At 37.0% G+C, this 21,417-nt stretch overlaps 1 protein-coding gene across 1 annotated transcript; it reads right to left on the minus strand.

The window, feature by feature from the left end:
- Positions 1-210: 210 nt before the first annotated feature.
- Positions 211-8,733, minus strand: OLFML1 (olfactomedin like 1). The gene is made up of 3 exons (XM_075162782.1): positions 7,658-8,733; positions 5,352-5,640; positions 211-2,190 (listed from the first exon to the last, which is right to left on the minus strand). The coding sequence occupies exons 1-3, from the start codon at positions 7,781-7,783 to the stop codon at positions 1,412-1,414; spliced, it is 1,194 nt and encodes a 397-aa protein (XP_075018883.1). The 5' UTR covers positions 7,784-8,733; the 3' UTR covers positions 211-1,411.
- Between the last annotated feature and the right edge of the window lie 12,684 nt (positions 8,734-21,417).

Below are 21,417 nucleotides of genomic sequence, written 5' to 3' on the forward strand. Positions count from 1 at the left end.
CAGCAGTCCATACTCTCTTAGTTGTATTCTGGAACTCCTTTTCAAAATCGTTCCCTGATGTTTGGCTGTTCTGTTGAAGCTATTTTTAAACAGAACAACAGCTCTTTCAGTGTAAAGAACAAAATGGGCTTTCTGTAGAAACAGCTGTGTGTTGCTTTTCAAGCACCATTTTTTGTGTGTGTGAACTTTTTTTTTTTTTTTTTTGTTATTAAACAGAAATGCCGCTGTCACTAAAATCCAAAAACTACAGCCAGTACCTGTATTTCAGAAGTAAAAGTCTAGGGTTTTTTTGGTTTTGTTTTGTTTTGTTTTGTTTTTAATATTATTGTGTAAAATGTGTTTGTATTTACCTAGAGTTTATCTGTTACTCACAAAACCAGGACTGACCAGTGGCATGCCCTCACTTGCACTATTGTGCTCATCAGGGCCACCTTTTCTGTACAGGTATTTTACTGGAGTCAGAGGATAGGATAAGAAAGATTCCTCTATGAGCAATGGAAGTGATCTGAAGTATTAAGAAAGTGCCTCACAACTACATGCTGTAAGAGGACTAATAAGAAAGGAAACAATTAAAGAGTGATGTGTAAAACATTTAAAAATAGTGTATGGTACAGAACAGATCATCTAGGAACATTCCTTCTGACACACAAGCAGTGATACACTAAAAAAAATTGAAAGGTGGCAAATGGAAGCAGATAAAAGTGAATATTTAGCTGTAGCTAATGTATTAGCAGCATCAAAAGTGGACTGTACAGCTGTATGGATAACAAAAATGTGGAAATTTCATGGAAATTTCATGGAAATAGTCTAGATGTTCAATGATTAGGAATAGCCTTGGTGTAATGTACAAGAAATATACGTTAAAAATAAACCATGTTTGTGAGGATATATACTCTTATGCTTTGTGATATAATAAACATCTCCTGTTAAAACTTTATAGGCAATTTTGCTGGGAGCATGTGATTTTATAGTGCTTACAAGAAGGCTTCCTACAGTGAGCTTCAGGGTAGTGAAGGTTGTCAGGTAACGTATATTGGACAGGAAGGACTTCTGATTTGATTTCCATGGCACTGAAGCAGAATACATAGTTTTGGTAGGAAAAGAACATGTCAGAGATGAATTCTTATTCTTTTTAATTAACCTTAGTCTTTAAGACTAATTTGTGTCTGTGTCTGTGTGTGGGGATTGTACATGTATGGTATTTGGTCATCATGTAATTCATATTAATGGAGTCTTTACATATTCTTAATTGGACATTAGTTTAAGATCACTGGGGTATGTAAGCCTGAATTTATGTAAAATAGCTTGTAAAGTTGTAACAAATGGGAATAATGTAATTTTAATACACTTTAATGACCATATTGACATGTGACTGTTAGCTTTTAAGCGTATTTGAAAAGTTGCTGAAGATCTAAACTTTTTGCTTTGTGTGAAGCTTGTAAATGATCTGGGATCCATCACCCCAAGCAAAGAGTTGCTTTTCTTTAGGATTGTAATGTATAGTGGAATGACTACCCTGACGTTTTGGAAAATGCAGTACTGGGATTTCATAAGTATTTACAGCATCCAAAACATCATAAACACATTGTATGCGAGAGGTGCCTCCACTAGGAAAGTTGTACACAACATAGAGTGTGTTGCATGCCATGAAAGCTGCTTCAGCACCCTTGCTTTTGCATGATGTGTCCCAAGTGTGCTCTACTGCCATGGTTATATGGTTGATTTTAGTAATTACAATGTTTCCTCCAGTCTCTGGTTCTGCGTGTATTGCCCAGAGCCCTTGCTCATCAATGGCAAGATCTATTTTTGTAGATGGAGAAAGCTGATAGGCAGGAATCCTTCCAGCCCCTGGCAGTAGCATTTGGTCAGTTATAGTTCTTTTCTGGATATTGAATTTAATTATCTCATTTAAGGAGCCATATCTGTGATAGAACAGGAAACCCTGATATATGATGTGGCCAGTTCCTTCCCAGGGAAATGGCAAGGTGACTCTGCGAGCTTTTAGTGTATGGTTGCTTTCCATGAATGTCATGATATTTGCAAATTCCAAAATAACATTATTTACAGAACCGTTTAATAAATAAATCTTTGTATGCTTTTTGCCAGGATCTTTCATCCAAGAGCCATGCTTATCTCCAGTCTTCTTAACTATCTTTAGGGATTTAATACCTGCAAGCATGTGGTCACAACCTGCAAGGAAACACCCAAAGACAAAAAAAAAAAAAATTAGAATAACTGTGAATTTTCTAGTTTCCTTTCTTTGAATTACTTAGTTTCCTTTTAATCCAACTATAAGGCCAGGGTCAATATATCAGTAAAGGTGTCAGCAGCGTGGCTATGGTAAGTAGTATTGAAGCTATTTTAATACAATATATTTAGCATCTCCTGCTAAGGAAAATGCGTATCTTCAGCTACAGTGTGTTGTTTTCTGCTCTATTAGACCAGTGTTATCGAAAAGGGATTCTATTTGTGTACCTGAGAGGAGGCCAAGAGCACAGTTAGTGATTCTCTGATTATTCTTGTCAGTTCTTTTACAGGGCTGTAATTTTTACTTCAAGGAAGTGACTTCTGTTTTAGATTAACACTGTAAAATAATCAAATTTATTTCTTACTGAAGACATACATATTAAAATCCATTTTCCTGATATGCCATGTGTATAATTTTTTTTTTAGGAGTTCTTTTATCCTCTGTTAGCCTCTTTTTTTGCATTTATAATATGAAGACAAATAAAAATAGATCATCATAATTGAAAGCCAAAACACTGGCTTATCTTCCCATTTCCCTTCGCAACACCTGCAGCACAAAGGAACTAGAGCAAATATAGGGATCACAAAATCAGGAATGCCCATACGTTAAGGTGGTCTTTAAATGAACTGGTATGATGTCTGTGTTATCAATTCTTACGCTAGAAGCATGGCTGGTGGAATCACGTAGTTGTTTACCTCACTATAGCGATAAAATTGGCACCAGCAGAGAGCGAGTTATAATTTTGGCTCCATTACATTTTGTATGCACTTTGCACAGATGTTAAGACCAAAAAGCACCAAGCTTGTGAAGACTCAGGCATTTAGACGCTAAGATCTTTATCGAATACCATCCTTTCCAGGAAAGACTCTACTGCAAAGCATATTAACAAGCTTGTTTACCACGGCACTCATAAATTACAAGAGATACTATTTGAAGTTTAAAGTATTGCCTTTAGTGAAGTGCAGTCATTTTAGTAAACAGAACAAACAAAGCCCTAAGGCAGGAAGTTCTGGCAGTAGATGAAATGGAGAAAGCAAAACCAGCCTCCCTATTTGGCCTGATATGAACCTATTGAAGTCAGTGGCAAGATTCCAGTTGCCTGTAGAAAGCAACCTTTATGTAATTTGTGTCTAGTGATACCCTCTAACCAAAGCATTAGGATATTGCTGCTACAGCATGGATTCTTTTCTTGGAAGTCCTCACTCTGGATGCACCTTCCCTGAGCAAGCCACAATAGCTTTCCCAAAACTAACGTTCATTGATTAGATAGATTCTAAAAACTTAGAACTGTTGAATCAAAATACCTAGCCAGCCTTAGCAACATCTTCCTCTGCAGGATATCAGATTACTATGTGATATCTATGAATAGTGTCTCTTTTCCTGAGAGATTTTTAACTCTCCTTGGCTTTTATAACAGCTTGGAGGAAGACTTGAGAAACTGAGACATTCACAGTGAGCAAAAAGTTTACCAAAATTTTTCCACATTCTCCACAATGATACCTTCAAAGCTCACTGTTTCTTATCATACCCCAAAATGTGCAGAAGATAGTTTCCCATTTCCTACCCAAAGCAGGATGAGGTATCAACTACTGCATGTAAAAACAGTGATTCTACTTGATTGTTGTTTTCAAGCCTGTGTGAACTTGAACCAAAACCAGTAACAAAGTTGGACTTAAAAAAACATTTTTTTTCTAGAGTTTTGGAGTGACTCAGCAAAAATAATCGTAACTTCTGGTTAATATATGATAGCATAGAAGCAGAGCTGCTATTTGCTAGAGTTGAGCATCTTGCTACTTTTTCTAAGTGCTGTAAAATCTACACAGGGACTAGTTTTGCCATCAACTTCAATGGGACAAGCATCTGACTAGTATTGACAAAAGTAAAGTTGCTATGAACTGCTGCAATAAAATTAAAAGTAATAATTTCCAACAAGGGAAAATGGAAAGTAATTTTTTCCCCTCTGAAACTCTCAGAAAGATATAATTTTCAAAGTGTCCTTGCCACAGTCAATTTAAAAATCCCAATTTTTTTCTGCCTCTCAAAAAAATGTCTAATGTTCAAAAAATCTATATACAGAAAAAAGAAATCTTGATATTCAGAACAATCAATTGTGGTGTAGGATTACAGCTTAGAAGCAGAATAGGTGATTGCTTCTGTTACCATCTGCCTTAATACTCTTTTGCTGGAAAAGTTCAAGGAACAAATTGTAAACTTATTTGTAAAATTAAACCAGTGTAATTCTGTTGAAGCTAGTAGAATTGTATAATTGATGATGCTAAAGATCTTTCACCTGGCCTTTTAAAAAATGGTGGTTTATATTTCTTATTGTTTATTTTTCATTTCTTATTACTTTTGAATGAAAATGAAACAGACTACTTCAAATATGTCTACAATATGTAATTTACGTCTATAACTCAACTTTCTTAAGGTAAAGATACTTAAAAATATAAAACTTAATTTTTTTTAAAAAAGTATAGATTGTGTATATAGTCTTCATACTAGGTACCTTAACACATAATTTTCAAATCAGATCTGAGCTTTGCTTGCAGCTAAGCCAGTGTGCTCTCTTGATAAAGTACACGGAGGGGAGAGGGAGAGAAGGAGTAACAGAGGAGGACAGTAAAACAGATGCAAATTGTAGAAGTGAATTCAGTCTTTTTATTAACTCGTGAGTTCACTTTTGAGTTGAGGTTTTGACCACTGCCGACTCCAAAAAACAAAGACCACCATTAATTCCTTGGTATAGCTGCAATACTCAGAAATGCACTGGCATTTTTTCTAGGATTTTGCAAAAGCATACATTCAGAGGCTTTTTACGTTACTTTATAATAAAAAGCAGCTTCCAAAGAATCAATTTGATATGCAGTAGGGTATCTGCAAAATAAATGTTTGAATTGTACTTTCTTCTATCCCTCTCCCGTATCTTTTCTGTAGCTCGTTGTGGTTTTTTTTAAGTCTAGTATTTACACAGCCAAAACCCCATGCAGTTATCTGTGGTATTCACATAACTTGTGAAAATCTGTTATCCCTGTATCAGCATGCATGCATTGGCTAGGGGACTGGTTCGTTCACATCAAAGTTCCGAAAAGTAAACTGTTCTTACTTGCATTAAGCATGAGTTTAAGTTTCTTTTTTTCTTCTGCTTCTTCAAATAGCTGCTGTTTCACCAGGTCTTCATGTACTTCTATACATGTATTAGAATCTGTGACAGATCCAAAATAGTCAATGTCCCTTTGTGCTCGTTCAATTCTTGTTAGCAAATTCTCTACTTCATTTTTAACCTCAGCCTTATAATTGTTCAGTCCTGCCAGGCGTGACAGTACCATCTTTGAAAAGTCTCGGAATTCTTCCACGTAATCCAGTATGTCTTGGTTGCATTTTTCCAGCCTCTTCTTGAGTTAGAACACAGGAAGAAAATACATGGATATACGTGTATATTCTGTATAGATTAAAACCTCATTCATGATTACTTTAAAAACTGTGCTATTTTCTCCTTTCTGGTCCCCCTGCCCCCTATCTATTTCAAACCGATGGTCTGTTGCTGTATATCTACGTGAAAAGGACATATTAGACTGGCACTAGCATTCACGATTCTGGACAAAAAGACACTTTTTTTTCCTTGGTGTGGTTACTGACAATCAGATACTTCGTTTTGCTGCCTAAAGAGAGAAAAGAGCTCTGGTGGAAACAGCTGGTGATACTTATGGGCACATGGTCTCTGATTACTTGCTTTCCAGAAACTTTTCAGAACTCTCCTATAGGACCACTGGTGAAGCAGTCTCAAAAAGTTTTCTGCAGGAACTCTACAATGGGAACATTTCACATAAAGACACCTCTTCTGACCAACACAGTATCTAGTGTGGCTATTTTTCATCCATTTAAAATGGAAAATGGAAATACTGACATCTCTATGTTTGAGAAGGGTTTTTTTTTTTTGTCAAATTGTTGGCTGTATTTAAAAAAGAATACAGATGTTTCTTTAAAACTAGATTCAAATTATCAAAATTTTTAAAAGTGAGGAAAGTGATTTCTCTGTTGTAATGCAGCTGCTTCTATAAATATCATAGGTGGCCTTAAAATAGAAGCCCAACTGCCACTTTGGGAAGATGAGGAAATTGAGCCGATATTTAAGCCCAAACACACAATCATAGTAGATCTAACTGCCAGATTGAGTGTTCTGATTTATGCACAGATTTCAGGTCTTTTGTTTTAAGATGGCGTTTGACTAGGGAATGTCTGAGTTTACTGGATGACTAGTGCAGTATGCATGTGTTCCTTGTAAACTTGGTGGTGGTGGTTTGTTTGTTTTGCGAGGTGTGGTTTTTGTGTGGGTCATTCCCCCTCCCCCCCCAGTTTATACGTGACCATAAGTCCCCAGGAAGCTGTTTAATTACTTTCTACAAAATCCTTATTTTAAATGTTTTCAAGTGTTCTCTTCAATACCTGCCTCACCCTTTTTCCTGTTCTTTGTTTGGTGCCCCTTGCACCAAATGACACCGGTGGAATTGCATCATTTTTAATGTGTGCCAAATGAATGGAAATTACCATGTGAAGTTATTCCTATAGTGGTTAATAAAATTTAAGTCTCAGTCTACACAATGGGAACAGAATACCAGGCTAATCCTTCAGTTCTTTCTGTGTTGTGAAGTTAAGACCAGTGAGAGCTGTGTACAAAAAGGGAATGTGACATCAGGCAAGTTAAAGCTTCTCTAAAAATCTACCAATGCAAGTCAGGAGCCAAGGACAGGTTAATGATTTAAGATAAACTACCTATGATTACAGCATGCCAATACTGAAAAGGTATTTTGCAGTACTAGTAGTTTTTTACTGCAGAAAAAGAAGCAGGTACCGGTATTTTTATACAATTAATTGAAAGCAAATACCTATTTCAGCCTCCCAGCTGTAAGGGGATTATTTCAACTCCTAGTTAAAGTGCAGGTACACTGCTAGTTTACACAAATGTGTCTTAAACTACTCTTCCAGGTAGGTTCATCTGAACATAGAAAAAATACCTGATAATTTTCTATCTCCTTGTTATAATTGACAGCACTTCTACTGGTGACAATATGGTTATACTGTTCCCTAGGATGGACTGTGACAGTACTATAAACATTTGCATATTTATCTAAATTCAGTGATGTCATTAAAAAATACAAGTGAAAACAGAATAGAAATATAACATTCTGAAATTATATCCTGCAATAAAAAATGATGTGGTAGTTAGGAATCATTACAGTTAAAGATTTAGCTACAATTTTACTTATTTATTTGAAAAAGCTGGAAATTTATCTTCCTGATACTGTTTAGCATACAAACTGTTCTGTGTTCACACACACAGAAGAACATTCATACTTTTTGAAACCTCTTTGCAGTTAGGCAGTATTACAGAATGATACAGTTAGCACATACCTCTAAAGATAGGAAACGCCGGTCAATGTAGTTCATCAGTGCTGCATCTTGCATCACATATTGCGCTGCTCCCATGATGCTTGTAAGCAATGGAACTAACAAAAATCGGAGTTGCAAGACTACCATTGTTTCATAAAATTTTGAAGCAAAAAAGTAGTGAATTAATTGCGTGTGTGTGAGTGTGGAGGGCAATCCCAAACACTACTGCCTGTCCACGATTAAATGACATTTAACAGTTGTCTGATGCCACGATGTGAAAAAGTAATACAAAAAATTACTAAAAAGTTAAAAATACTGTGGCTACAAGCATTAAAAAGACTTAAAATGGCTGTTGCAGTTTATCATTAAAAAAGTAAAGTTGTGGAAGAGGAACTGAATGTGTTTATTTCTAGAAGCCAGATGACTGCTTTCCAATTTGTGGTCCTATGATCAATCCCAGATGTTCAGTACTGAGTCACATAAAGCCTGTAGGCCAAATTTTATTAAATACAAATAAAAATAATTTATTTTGCCTCCTTTCTCCTCCCATCTGCTTTCCCGTGTGACCAACACAGTGCAGTGTATACTTGGCGTAAGTGAGCATAGATTCAAAGTCAGTGGAGCACTGGTCATTCTTTCACAGGAAGATCTGATGCTTACTATCTGTAGCTATTTCAACAACCACAGCTGTTACTGTAAAACAATCTAAAGCAATTGTTTTCACTTCCAGTATTCAGCCTATTTACAGTAGGACTGAAAACCATAGATAAAATTATTTAAAAAAAAAATCTTTTTCCTTCCCTTCTTCTCTTGCCAGTACTTTTCTAGCTAAAATCAATATCCTTAACACAGTTCTGTGTCAATTTAATGGAGTCCTTGATAGGTCTCTTCTTTCAGAATAATAATTCAATGTAGGATGACTTAAAAATTAATTATAATTTACTTACATGAGTCTATTGCATTTGAGGCAATTTTTATTTATTCTTTTTCATAATTTCCATGACTGAATGCCTTGTCTGGAAATATACGTAGCTATGCTAACATTACATTTGCTAGGAAACCATGTGTTAGGATGTTAGAAAGCTCCTTTTGTATCTGAAGCCAAACAGATGTCTCTGTTTCTCTTTCTCAGAATCCTCCCCCTCTTCACTTTTCCCCCCCCATTTTCTTTCCCTACAGTTTTTTTCCTCACATTTACACAGCTTTCCTTTTCTTTCTGACTGCCTTGTGTGTAAGCATGTGACTTGTGACAGAATTCATGAAAACGTGTCACAGCAGGCAGATTTTTACCTGCATTTGCTTGATTGTTGGGAGGTACGGTTATGCGTGCTTTATAGGCACATTTCACAGAGGTGCACAGATAAGTATTTTTTCTTTTAATATTGCTTTATCCTAAGAGGCGTAAACAAATTGCCAGTTCCTATTTATAGGCAAAGTCAATGATGCATAGAGAGGCTAATACTTAGTTGTCCACTCCAGTGTCATTTCACTTTACTCCAGAATTCCTGCCTGGGAGGATGGAAAGCTTGCTTGCTTGGATCCTTGAAGGATTATGCACTGAGAATAGACACGCTAGGAAGTGTGTTGATTATGTCCTATGGAACATCTTGAAAAAGTGCACTGTCTTCTTTTCCACAGAATAATCAGCTTCAACACAGAAAAATTATCTCTTTTCTAACCTCCTAGGTGAACCTGGAATCCTTCAGAGTAGTTCTCTGAGTTTAGTATGTCTATCACAATAATCTAAGGCAATGATCAGGAGATTAAGACTATGGGATTCAATAGGTTAATTTCTTCATTTAGTGGAGGGAGAAATCATACATCTGTATAAAAAAAAATCTATCATGGTTTGCCTGCAGTTTGGAACATGCTTGACTCAAGTTATGTCTGCAAGTCCTATTTTAAGGTAACGTGAAGTAGCATCTTAACTTTATGACTTTTAATATTCTTTTTCATTTCACTGTAGCCTGGGTTTCCCTCTAAAATAAGGCAGTAGCCTCTTTGGAGAATTTTATTGGATTATGTCAGAGCATGAGTCATAGCAGAACCCCTTACTGAAAGTTTTTTCTTAGAAAGGATGTTACAGGTTGTGTCTGAATTTTTGATAATCACAGACAATTGTTCATGAACACTACCATTTATCAGTTTCAGAGCAACTTTATTTCTGTTTGAATCCAGACCACCTAAGCAAATAAAATACCCTAAGCAAAATACTATCAAGAAAGAATACTTAAAAGTCAGGATATAGATATATAATTTCTTTCCTTCATCTTAAAACAGCGACAAATTATCTACAAAGCAAAATATCTTGAACTGCTAAACATCCCGTATAAACTTAAGCATGCTGTATAAGAAACTGGATTTTGTAGTGTTGCTCCATCACTTCTCAGAATTACCAGCAGCTGAAAGACCAGAAACTTTAAGGGATTTCTTCTAATGAGACATTCCTGTGCTTATTAAACCATAATCTCATGGTAAATGGCAATGACATCCATGTCAGATGCAGTATTCCGGGAGGGCATGCTATAGCATCTGATTAAGAACTGAGCTTCGTTGTTTTTTTTTTTTTTTCTTTAGTTGTTATATATTTTCCAGTTCTGTTCTGCCAAGATATATACATATACATGGCTTTTTTTTCAGCTACATATTAGTTGTATATGTAATAAATAAATATATGTATATATTTATGGTAGTGATTTAAAGCAGGTTTGCTTGGCATGCCTGGGAAGACATTGGTCTCAGTGCACAGGGTGTTATATACTAACAGAGCAGAAAGATTGTTCTTATCTCAAGGAACACTTTTTCTCTTGTGAACTACTCCTGGAATAGGTTTCCTATTACTATCTTGATTTGACAGACAAACCTCTAAAAGGAAACAAGTATGTTGATGTAAGTGTATATGCTTTTTCACTGTTCTTGTCCTTCTCTCTCTGGGTAAGATGGTATTCTTTTCTTGTTAATGCTGCTGCTTTGCTGCACTTATCCCACCTTTTTATCATTTGGTGTCTCTATTTTGACAGCTGTTTGAGGTTTCCAAATAAAAATAAGCATTTTCAGCTCCTCATCTGTGTTTGTGATTTTGATTTCAGATGCTAGAGGAGTTTTCTGTATTTTAAAAGTGATGTTGAAATCAATTCAGAGTGATACTAGATTTGGGGAAAAAAGGACATTTCTGTAAGATATTATTTCACTCTTATACCATTGCATGCTATGTTCTGCTAGGTTTTTTAAATTCAGTTTCTTTCTGGCATTTCGGTTGGTAAAACCAGAGCAGTGCCACAATAAGTCAGGCTCTTTGCAGTAATTTGTGGCACTCTATTGTACCTGCAAACCCTGTTACAGTCAGGAGAAATGTTGTAAACTGTAAGTTTACTTCTTTACAGAAACTAATTTCTCCATCACACCCATGGTGGAGAAATCTATCATGAAATAGGACCTTAGCCACGGAGACCTCAAGATTACTGTTCAAGGCACTTCCTTGCTTTGTCTGAGGAGACGAGTCTCTCTGATTTGTTGCAGATGTCCAACTCTTCCACATCACTGCCGTAGCTTCCTGTACCAGGTCTTCCTCAGTTCTTTGACTTGCCTCCAGTCCCACTGTGGCTTCTTGTAGGTATGCCTTAGTTCCTCACAGGAATCACGAGACATGTTTGTTATCCCACCAGAGCCATAACACATAAACCACATTGTGTCATTGCTGGTTCTGTCCATGCCTGTGACTCTCATAGACTCTCAGTGTGCTCCATAAACGCAGCCTACCATTTTTCTTCTGAGCTTTGGAAATATCCCTGACTCCCAAGCTGCCTCAAGCTTCTTCCTTGGCTTTTGCTGAGCAACGGATGCTCTCCTAATGCCATGCCCCATGCTATTACAACTGTAAGAAAGGTGGGAAGCCCACAATCCTGTCACTCAGATATAAGTAATACACATATACATATACATCAGATTTTACTCTTGAAGTCCAGACTGGCTTAAAACAGGGTTGATTATGTTTTTCGTCCTTAGTTAACCTCTACATATAAAGCAATAATAGATAGATGAAAAGAAAACATCAGAGACGTAGTCTGATTTACAGCTTTCTACATTACAGACTTTATACACACATGCATTAGAGTAACAGCTACTCAGCCTGATGCATCAGTGATACATCAGTGCATGTGTGCCTTGTGGTTTTGCATCTCATGATCATTAATCAATCAAATGTGTTATAGGCAAAACAAGAGGAAAAAAGGTAACTGCCTGAAATAATGGGATTTTGTTTGTGATTGCAATTTTATTTAGTTTATTGTTGCCCAATTTTGTAGATTTTGGCACTGATGAACCATAATGATGTTTGATATTAATAATATATAGTCTTCTTGTGTATTTTCTAATTTTGTTCAGACTTGGCTCTACAGAATTAAGTTCCTTGTTAGTACTGGCCACTACCTGATGAGGTTGTCTACTGCTGAGATCTGTGAGGTTAGAAAAGATTTTTGTCATAGTGGGAAATCAACACAATTCCAGTTCTGCCTTATTATCTTTACACCACTTTCAGTTTTATATCTTAGACAGTGATTCACATTTCTGTAAAAAAGACAGACATATGAAATCCAATTGAAGTCCTTATGTGGTGTTCAGCTATAAGAACAGTGTTGGGAGCGATACCACTAAGGGATGTAATACACTGTGATAAAAAGGAGACTTCGCTGAATTTTGGGATTCAGACAGCGGCCTCCACTAGGCGTCTCTCAAGTCCTTAGAATTGAAAGGCAAACTTCACTGAAACACACCATTTCCAAACTCTCTGAATGAGATAAATCATACAGAAGGAAGCATGGTTCAGATGGTCCAAAATGAGAGAGAGACACACAAATGGAAAGCTATTAGTAAGCCAGGTGCTAGTAGGCTTTAGCAATCTGCTGCTGCAGTGACAAGCTCACAAGGGTTAGTGGTCTGTGCCTTCTAAAATGGTGAAAGCCAGTGCTTCCTGGAATCAGCAGGAGCTAGGGATGTCCAGTACCTGCAGGAAAAACTAATCATCTCATGAGGACTGGCTTTAAAAATGAAATCACAAAGGCAAAAAGAATCCCTATTTTATTTGTACTGATTTACAGGTGAAGCTAGATAAATCATAGAATCATAGAATGGTTTGGGTTGGAAGGGATCTTTAAAGGTCATGTAGTCTAACCCCCCTGCAATGAGCAGGGACATCTTCAACTAGATCAGATTGCTCAGAGCCCTGTCCAACCTGACCCTGAATGTTTCCAGGGATGGGGCATCTACCACCTCTCTGGGCAACCTGTTCCAGTGTTTCACCACCCTCATCATGCAAAATTTCTTCCTTATATCTAGTCTGAATCTACCCTCCTTTAGTTTAAAACCATTACCCCTTGTCCTATCGCTACAGGCCCTGCTAAAAAGTCTGTCCTCTTCTTTCTTATAAGCCCCCTATAAGTATTGAAATAATCCACAGAACTTCATCCAGACACAAATCATGAAATAGTCTGACGTAAAAATCAACCATGTGTAATTATTTTGAATGGTCTGTTTGTTTGTTGTAAAACTCAGAATTACATGTTCTGTTGATCAAAGACAATTCCCTGTACCTTGAAGCTTAAATTTGTATAACCCTGAAACTAAACAAACTTTGAATTGTACGATTCAATATAAACTAATATTAAAATCTTCACTGCTTTTGGCTTGTTTTACAGTGTGAAATCCACTCATGAATATTCTCAGTAAAATTTGTTTTGCTTGAATGTTCATGTTCATTAAACCTATTCACAGGTGTACAGTAGTCAAAATGACATTGTTTTAAATTCAGAGTATTTACAGGAAATGATTATGACAATTGTCCAGCTCAGTTCAGTTTTTAATGCCAATTGTGGTTTTTTGGTTATATTTATTTTTGAAACAGATATTTTAGGTAGGATGCATGAATACTTTTTATTAAATACCGTATTATAGCTTATCAGATGAAAAGCTGAAAAGATGCTTTTTAAATTTTAAATGCCTACAATTATATGTTTTATCTTTTTTTCATTTTTTTGGGATAGTAGACACTGACATTATAACATTTCATCATATTTCAGTGTTGTTTCATTTATCGTTGCACTGAAGAGATGGATTCATAACCTGTGTACCTACATGTTGCAAAGAAGAGAGAAGTGATCTGTATATACCTGGGAAAAGGTGTTAAAACCTATTAAGTAACTTTCCCATTGAGATGACTAAATGTCACTAACTGGTGGAAAAAATATGTTTACTGATGATGAATAATGCTTACTTTTGTAGTTCATTGGCAGATATGAAGAGAGTTTGTAACAGGGTGATATGCTCTAAGACTACAGCAGTGAATTCAGGACTCTTCAGTTATATTGTTTAAAACTAAAACTCTGACTCTACACTAAATTTCCAAGTGATCGCTGATGACATGCTCAGAGATTATGGTGATAGCTATGGTACCAGAAATCTGAGCTGAGTAGAATGGAGTTGTGCTAGCAAGTGTCTAATTAAATCTACCCAAAACCTAAAAGATGGGAAAATGTCTATGAACTGGGGGAACTAGGACAGAAAAAGCCCTGAAGGGGCCATGCAGAAGTTAATGAGGATGGTTGAGATTTGTTGTGCTGTTTTTTTCACATTACCAATAAAAACGAGTCCTATAAAGGAAGAGGGACCAAGCCCAAACTCAAGAGTCATGCTTAAAAATAAGGGGTATTTTTTAATAAATTTTTTAAAAAAGATCAGAATATAATTAAAGAAGAAAATATCTGTGATTATCTTTCTTGCTATTTATATCTGCTTGCTATCAGCTGAATCCTGGTCTCAAGGTAAGATTAATGAAGCCTGCTGTGTTCTCAGATTTCTACATGGGAGTCTTGAGATTTCTACTTCTGGAAAAGTTGGTTAAATTTTCACACTGTTCAAGCATACTTCTCTGGATGAATTCAAAATTAAGAATTGCATTGAGGAATTGAGCCAAAGAGACATACTCTGACTTTAAATGGATATCCACAGGTATAGATTTCTGTCTTCTAATTTGATATGAAAAATAAATTCCATCACTTCAATCTTTTTTATTTCTAATTTTTATTCTTGCCAACCTATTTATGATCTTAAAATTATTCCTGATGCATGCCAGAGAGACTAAGCAAAATAAACTGTTAGTAATTATGGTGCAAAGCAGGGGGATCTGAGCTAATAAGTACAGAATAAGTACATAATAGGAGAGCATGTTTTTTTGATGCACATTAATCTGAGCATTAGTTCAGAGAAATCTCCTGGCAGACAAGCTCTAGGTCAGGAGAGGGCATATCAGTTGGACCTGCAGAGCAGTCAGCTGTACAACTTTTGAAATTGACATTTTTCAAAGCCCCATCATGTCAAGACACTTTCATATTTTCATTTAATGTAGGCTTCTTATTATGCTGTACCCAATCTCTGAAAATGAGTAAAAAATAAGACATTCACAAAAGTCTCCAGATTAGAAATAGTCTTTTCCAAACCAACAGAGAGTGAACTCAAAGCATGACAGATATGCAAGAAATGGATTTTGTGGCCTCAGTCTTATACTGAATCAATTCCTCAAGCTTTGTTGTATCACCAAAATTAATTATCTCCATTCAGGAAAAAGGTCACATATATCTGTGCACAGGATATAACATTCTGCAATGTTGTATCAAGTGGGTTTGATCTGTTCCCTTTGACCCGTCAGGGCTCAGTGCACACTGAATTTTTATGGTTTGAAATGTGAGTTTCTGCTGAAGACAATTCAGTCTTGTCATAAAAATACGCAACCCATAGAGTCTTCACTTAGGAAAAAAGCAGAACACTTGTCTTAAGAGGAAAGCCGAAAAGGTAATAGGTAATACGTGGTAAAATTTTCCATCTCTCTAGCCCTCAGTTGGCCAGACAATCAGAAACTGTTTCTATTAACTGATTAAAATAGACATTCAGTGCCACCATCGTGGCCTTTTACTAGGTTGTAGGAAAAAAAAAAAAAGCTCTTCTGCCCTGCAAGCTATCCAGCCTGGCTCTGTTTGTTTCTCTGAGTAGATAGGGCATGACTAACTCGTCCATATGTTCAAACATAAAATTCCTGCTGTGGTTCTCTGTAACAGAGGACAAGCAGCATCTGTATAAGGGATATCTTTTCTGCACTTGAATCAGTATAGTCCTCCAATGGGAAATATTTATTCCTGCCATTTGGGAGCTAGCACACTACTGCATCTTTTAGGCCTGCTGGTATAATAGCAAGATATTCCCTTTTCTGCACATGATATGTGAGTACCACATCCAGATGCTCTACCAAGAACTCACTGTCTGCTCTGTGCACTTCTACTTCTCGCAGAAAGATTGTACAGTCCCTGCAAAATTTTATTGTACTGGGCCCATGAACACAGTTGAGTTAATTTTGAGAATAGTCTGGGGTAAGCAATCACTGCAGTCGTTCTCACGTGCTGTGCTGCCATGGCAGAGTTAGGCAGAGAATTTGTGTATCCTATGGGCTGTGTTAGTGTTGATACATGAATGGCTGTTAGGTATATTCTTTTAGATCCTTTGACAAAATTATCTATGTATGTCTCCCTGAAAGGTGATTTAAAAAGGTGTTACTGCCTGACATGGTATAATTAAAAGTGATAAATTAATCTTGCGCACTAGCTTCTTTTTTGTGACTTTCTTCCTGGTCTTTGTTACAAGGTAGTTCCTGGTCCTCCAAACTTTTAAGTACATCTGTCATTTACTAATGTCACACCGAAAAAAATGGTACAGGATGTATGAAAAATCCTATGGCATGTTTCTGCAGGGACTTTACAGAAAGAGACTTCAATTCTGGGCTTTGTATTTTCTTTTATTGGAACTCCCTCTTAAAGAAACACTATAACTTTTGTCCATGTTTGATGTATTAGAAAGTATAGACAGCTTTCTAATCTGTCTTGAATGATATCCTTGTGTACTACCATTTGTTACATGTATTATTCTTAGCTCCTAAGCGCCGAAGTTGTTACACAGCTGAGGACATGCCATGCCCTGTTAATTATAGATTAGAATCTCAGACTGCTTTTTCCTGCCTCCATGCAGGACCACATATTTCCTGCTTGTGTATGTTTCACACAGGGAACAGGAATCATCATATTTAGCTGACTTTTCTCACTAATTAGTTATTCTTTTTCTTTCTTCTTTAATTTTTTTTTTTTCTGTCATGTAATGACAGTTTTGCAAATATCTTTTCCTTTCAAAATAACTGAGTCATGTTTGACCCCAGTTTTCTTTTCTCCACGTGCCTGAAGCATCTATACCTGTTATACAGACAGGAGACAACTTGGACCAACTAGAAAGTGATGTTGGTATGGGAATTGTTGCTTTACAAAGCTGTTGAAAGCTAATGAGCTCTTCTTTCTAGTACTAAGCACTTCCAAAAACATCTCTATATAATAGTTTTGGCTCAAGTATCAGGTGGATAAATGTGATATAGCACACATTAAGCTCGAGAAGTGGGCCCGTGTGAACCTTGTGGGGTTCAATAAGGCCAAGTGCAAGGTCCTGCAGCTGGGTCGGGGCAGCCCCCAGTATCAATACAGGCTGGGGGATGAAGGAATTGAAAGCAGCCCTGCCGAGAAGGACTTGAGGGTACTGGTGGATGAAAAGCTGGACATGAGCTGACAATGAAAGCCAACCGTATCCTGGGCTGCATCAAAAGAAGTGTGGCCAGCAGGTCGAGGAAGGTGATTCTGCCCCTCTGCTCTGGTGAGACCCCACCTGCAGTACTGCGTCCAGCTCTGGAGCCCTCAGGACAGTAAAGACATGGACCTGTTGGAGCGGATCCAGAGGAGGGCCACAAAAATGATCAGGGGGGTGGAACACCTCTCCTATGAGGAAAGGCCGAGAGAGTTGGAGTTTTTCAGCCTGGAAAAGAGAAGGCTTTGAGGAGACCTTCTTGTGGCCTTTCAGTACTTAAAGGGGCCTTATAAGAAAGATGGGCACAGACTTCTTAGTAGGGCCTGTTGTGACAGGACACGGGGCAATGGTTTTAAACAAAAAGAGGGTAGATTTAGACTAGATATAAGGAAGAAATTTTGTACAACAAGGGTGGTGGAACACTGGACCAGGTTGCCCAGAGAGGTGGTAGATGCCCCATCCCTGGAAACACTCAAGGCCAGGTTGGATGGGGCTCTGAGCAACCTGATCTAGTTGAAGATGTCCCTGCCCATGGCAGGGGGGTTGGACTAGATGACCTTTAAAGGTCACTTCCAACCCAAACTATTCTATGATTCTATGATTCTATGGTTCTAAATATATAGGATAAGCTTTAGTTCCTTATTAAACCTTTACCAAACAAATATGCTTGTACATAGTCTTACAAAGAAACAAAGAAAACACTAGAGAGTTAAAGATTAATCAAAAGAAAGCAATGCAAGAAGATCTGGCAGCCTAGATAATGCATCTGTAGCCCTACCATATAACAGGCCCAAAGCTGCAAACACACTGCTTTTTGTAGAGAAACCAGATGTTGCCACTGGAAAATGTCTCAGTTTGACATCTATGGCCAGATGGTCAAACTTGTGCCCTCTGTGTATTGTAATGCATGCAGATAATTCTGCCAAGTGTAGAAAAATAGGAATATGATCCAGTGATTGTCAGCAGTTAAATGGGATTACAGCAAATTCTTGCATACACAGCCAAGGGACATCAAGTTGTTCGTGATTGTTTATGCTGCATGTGTGATCCAATTGTGAGATCTAAGCTTTGGCCTGGTGATGATCCTGAACTTCAGGAGCTGTTTCAGTTTAGGACAGGCAGGTACTTGTCTCAGGAGGGAGGCAACAGACACTGGACCACCAGTATCCGTGGCCTCTCAGTTGCTACTGATAGTGGATTTCCTTGTTTCTCTTTTGTTCTGCTCCAGTGTACAGTCAAAGAGACTGAAACCATCCACAATTAAGCTAACCTGTTTGACTTTGAAATGGAAACAGGAACAGTTTATGATAGCATGTAGGGGTAGGAACTAAAAGCACTGCCTCTTAAAACCCCTTCCCTGCATAGAAACTTGAACTTCTGTTGAGTTTGTCATGCTGGCTCTCTCCTGACAAAACAATATTGTGACTATCAGTGCACTAAGCATAGCTGCCGAGGTGGGCTGTGACTTAGGGTACAAATCTGGACTCAAATCCAGACTAAATAAGAATGTGGATAACTCCAGTTATTTTAAATGGGGATATGCACAGCTGTAAACTGTCTTGAGCTGGTATAGCAGCTATTAGGGGATGGTATGACATCGAAAGAGAGAGCTCTTGGATAAAACTAGTTGACTAGTTAGTGACAATTACAGATACAACTATATGCTTTGTAACATGGAGAGTAGCTCCAGCTGGATGGTCTGTTAAAGTGAACTCTTAATAATTTCTTTCTTCTTGAAGTTGCCATTGACTGAAATGAGTTGAAACCCATTTTCCTTTCTCCCTCTAAACTTTACCTGGTTGCTTGGCATTATTAAGCAGTTGTTATGTTTTTCACAGTTACTGCATTTCAGTCATAAACGTGATAGGTGAAATACACTTTCGATGAAAGATGCCACAGACCACTGAGTGCTATTACGGGACTTGTTTCCAAAGTAGTTATTGGGAATGCAATTGTACACTTGAGAGTCTTTTTTACCTACCTAATTACCTAGTGTTTCTGTCTACAACTGGGTTAATAAACTTTAAAAGCTGTGCAAAGATTTTACAATGCTAGTGATACAAACAGAACATTTGCCTTTATTCTTACTGCTCAAAAGCTTCACAAGCTGTGCTATCCCAATTACCTTTTTTCAATGAACACCATCCCATGAGAAATTTCAAATCCCCTACAATCTAACTGAATGTAGGCAAGATGGAAAATGCACATGGAAAAATCAGTTTTCCCAGCAGGACTTTTGCACAGATTAATTCTTAGAGAAGAATTTTAATTTACTCCAAAACACCTAGGGTGATTCCTTGGTGATTGCCAATTTATACTCAATGAGAAACACAGTTTCCACAACTACCTGATTAGTATGACATACTTCTTTTCTCTACAGCAGTATCGTTGATACTGTAGAATAGCTGTAAACTGCCCTTTTTTTCCAGACTGTGACATATGGGTGATGGTTGGTTGCTGTAAAGCTTCTTTTGATAGTATCAGATGGGATTTACTTAGAGTAGCGTTGGGGGCAGGGGGAGGTTCTGCAATCTCATAGTCGAGGTTATAGTCAAGCATGAAATGAGAATGGAATTCTACTGTTTTAAGCATAGCATTGCAGATTACAAGAGTTAATTAGTGATTAGTTATTCAGAAAATATGGTTCTATATCATAAATATATGTACATAGCAATTGATCTCTGGTTTGAACAGTTCACATGCATGTGGAAAAAACTGCATAAAGTGGTTCAATATAGAACAGTGTGCAGCTAGTTTGTGCTGGATTTAGATCCTTAGGGTAAACAATCCTTGCAAGGAATTGTATTTTTAAGTAAGGAACTGTCTAAAGTTAGGAAACATTCCTAAGATGGTAAAGTATTCCTCAGAAATCTATAGAAATGGTGTCTAAATTTCATTTTATTTACATGGTTTCTATCCCACAACTACTTTTTTAGCACTAGTGTCCCATTAAGTTGAAATTTGTTCCTCTCCAACTTCATTCCTGCTTACACCATCGAAATAAGTGGTAATTATTCCTGGATCTGGTGCTCTTTTCTTTTTTTTTTTCCTTGTGGCTTGAGTTCGACCTTTTTAGGTGGTGCAGTTTAGTCAGGACTGCTTTGATGTCTGCAGTGCTCCTCTCCCTGCAGCTTTCACCAGTCCTTTAGTATCTTAAGAACCAAGTTAAGGAACTTGTGCAAACTTGCTGAGGTTTCCAATTCACTTACTTTTGTATTCACATAAATGTTCATGAGAATGCTAGAAATGGTATGGGCAAGAGTGTTGATGGCTATGAACTATATCATTATGCCAACGTATTGGCATTGTAAAAGTATCTTTTTTTTATCCAAAAGTAGCAAATTTTCTTTTTCTGAATAATATCCAATACAGAATGCTTTTTCAATTGAATTTTAAAAGCCTCTTTTTGAAATTTATGCTTACCTATTTTGGAATGTCCTGGTGCTTCACATGTTCTGATTTCCTTTTTCTTCCCTTTCATAGCTACTTGTAATATTAACTATATACTCATAAATAAAAAAACAGCTCTCTTGCCTGAAGGAAGGTTATTGTGTGTTTGTAAAAGATTGGTTCAGGGAGTTGAATTTCACTGGACCACACACACTTGCAGTAGCAGTCATAAATTTTGCAATCGCAAGCACGGCTAAATCTTTTATTTATAAGTTCACCTACTTTTTATACTGTCAGAAAATAGTGAGCAGAATGTACTTCTCGTGCATCTGTCCTAATGTCAGGAACATCTGCCAGTTTACAATTTTCAGACAAATAGTTTGTTGTAATCTCAAACATCAGTCTTCAGCGTGAACACTTCTGTACTAAATTAAACAAACAGAAGCCCTGTGTTACTATAAATAGAAGGCAAACATGTTTTGATAAATTAATTTTAAAAGAACCTTAATTGTATGCAAAATATTGTGGAGAAAATATAAATTGTGAAGGTCTATTTAATTACAACTGGCAAACAGAGGGAGCTGGACAGATTGTAGCTTTTAATTCTCAGCACTGTCTATGGGGGCTAAAGAATCTCAGTTCTCCCAGAACTTATTATAATACATCTGATATAGCACTGTCATCTCAGAGATTTCTGAAAGATGTGAATTTTGCAGTAAAATTGCAAC

This window comes from Calonectris borealis, chromosome 14 (genome assembly GCF_964195595.1).
Source record: "Calonectris borealis chromosome 14, bCalBor7.hap1.2, whole genome shotgun sequence".
NCBI classification, from domain to species: Eukaryota; Metazoa; Chordata; class Aves; order Procellariiformes; family Procellariidae; genus Calonectris; species Calonectris borealis.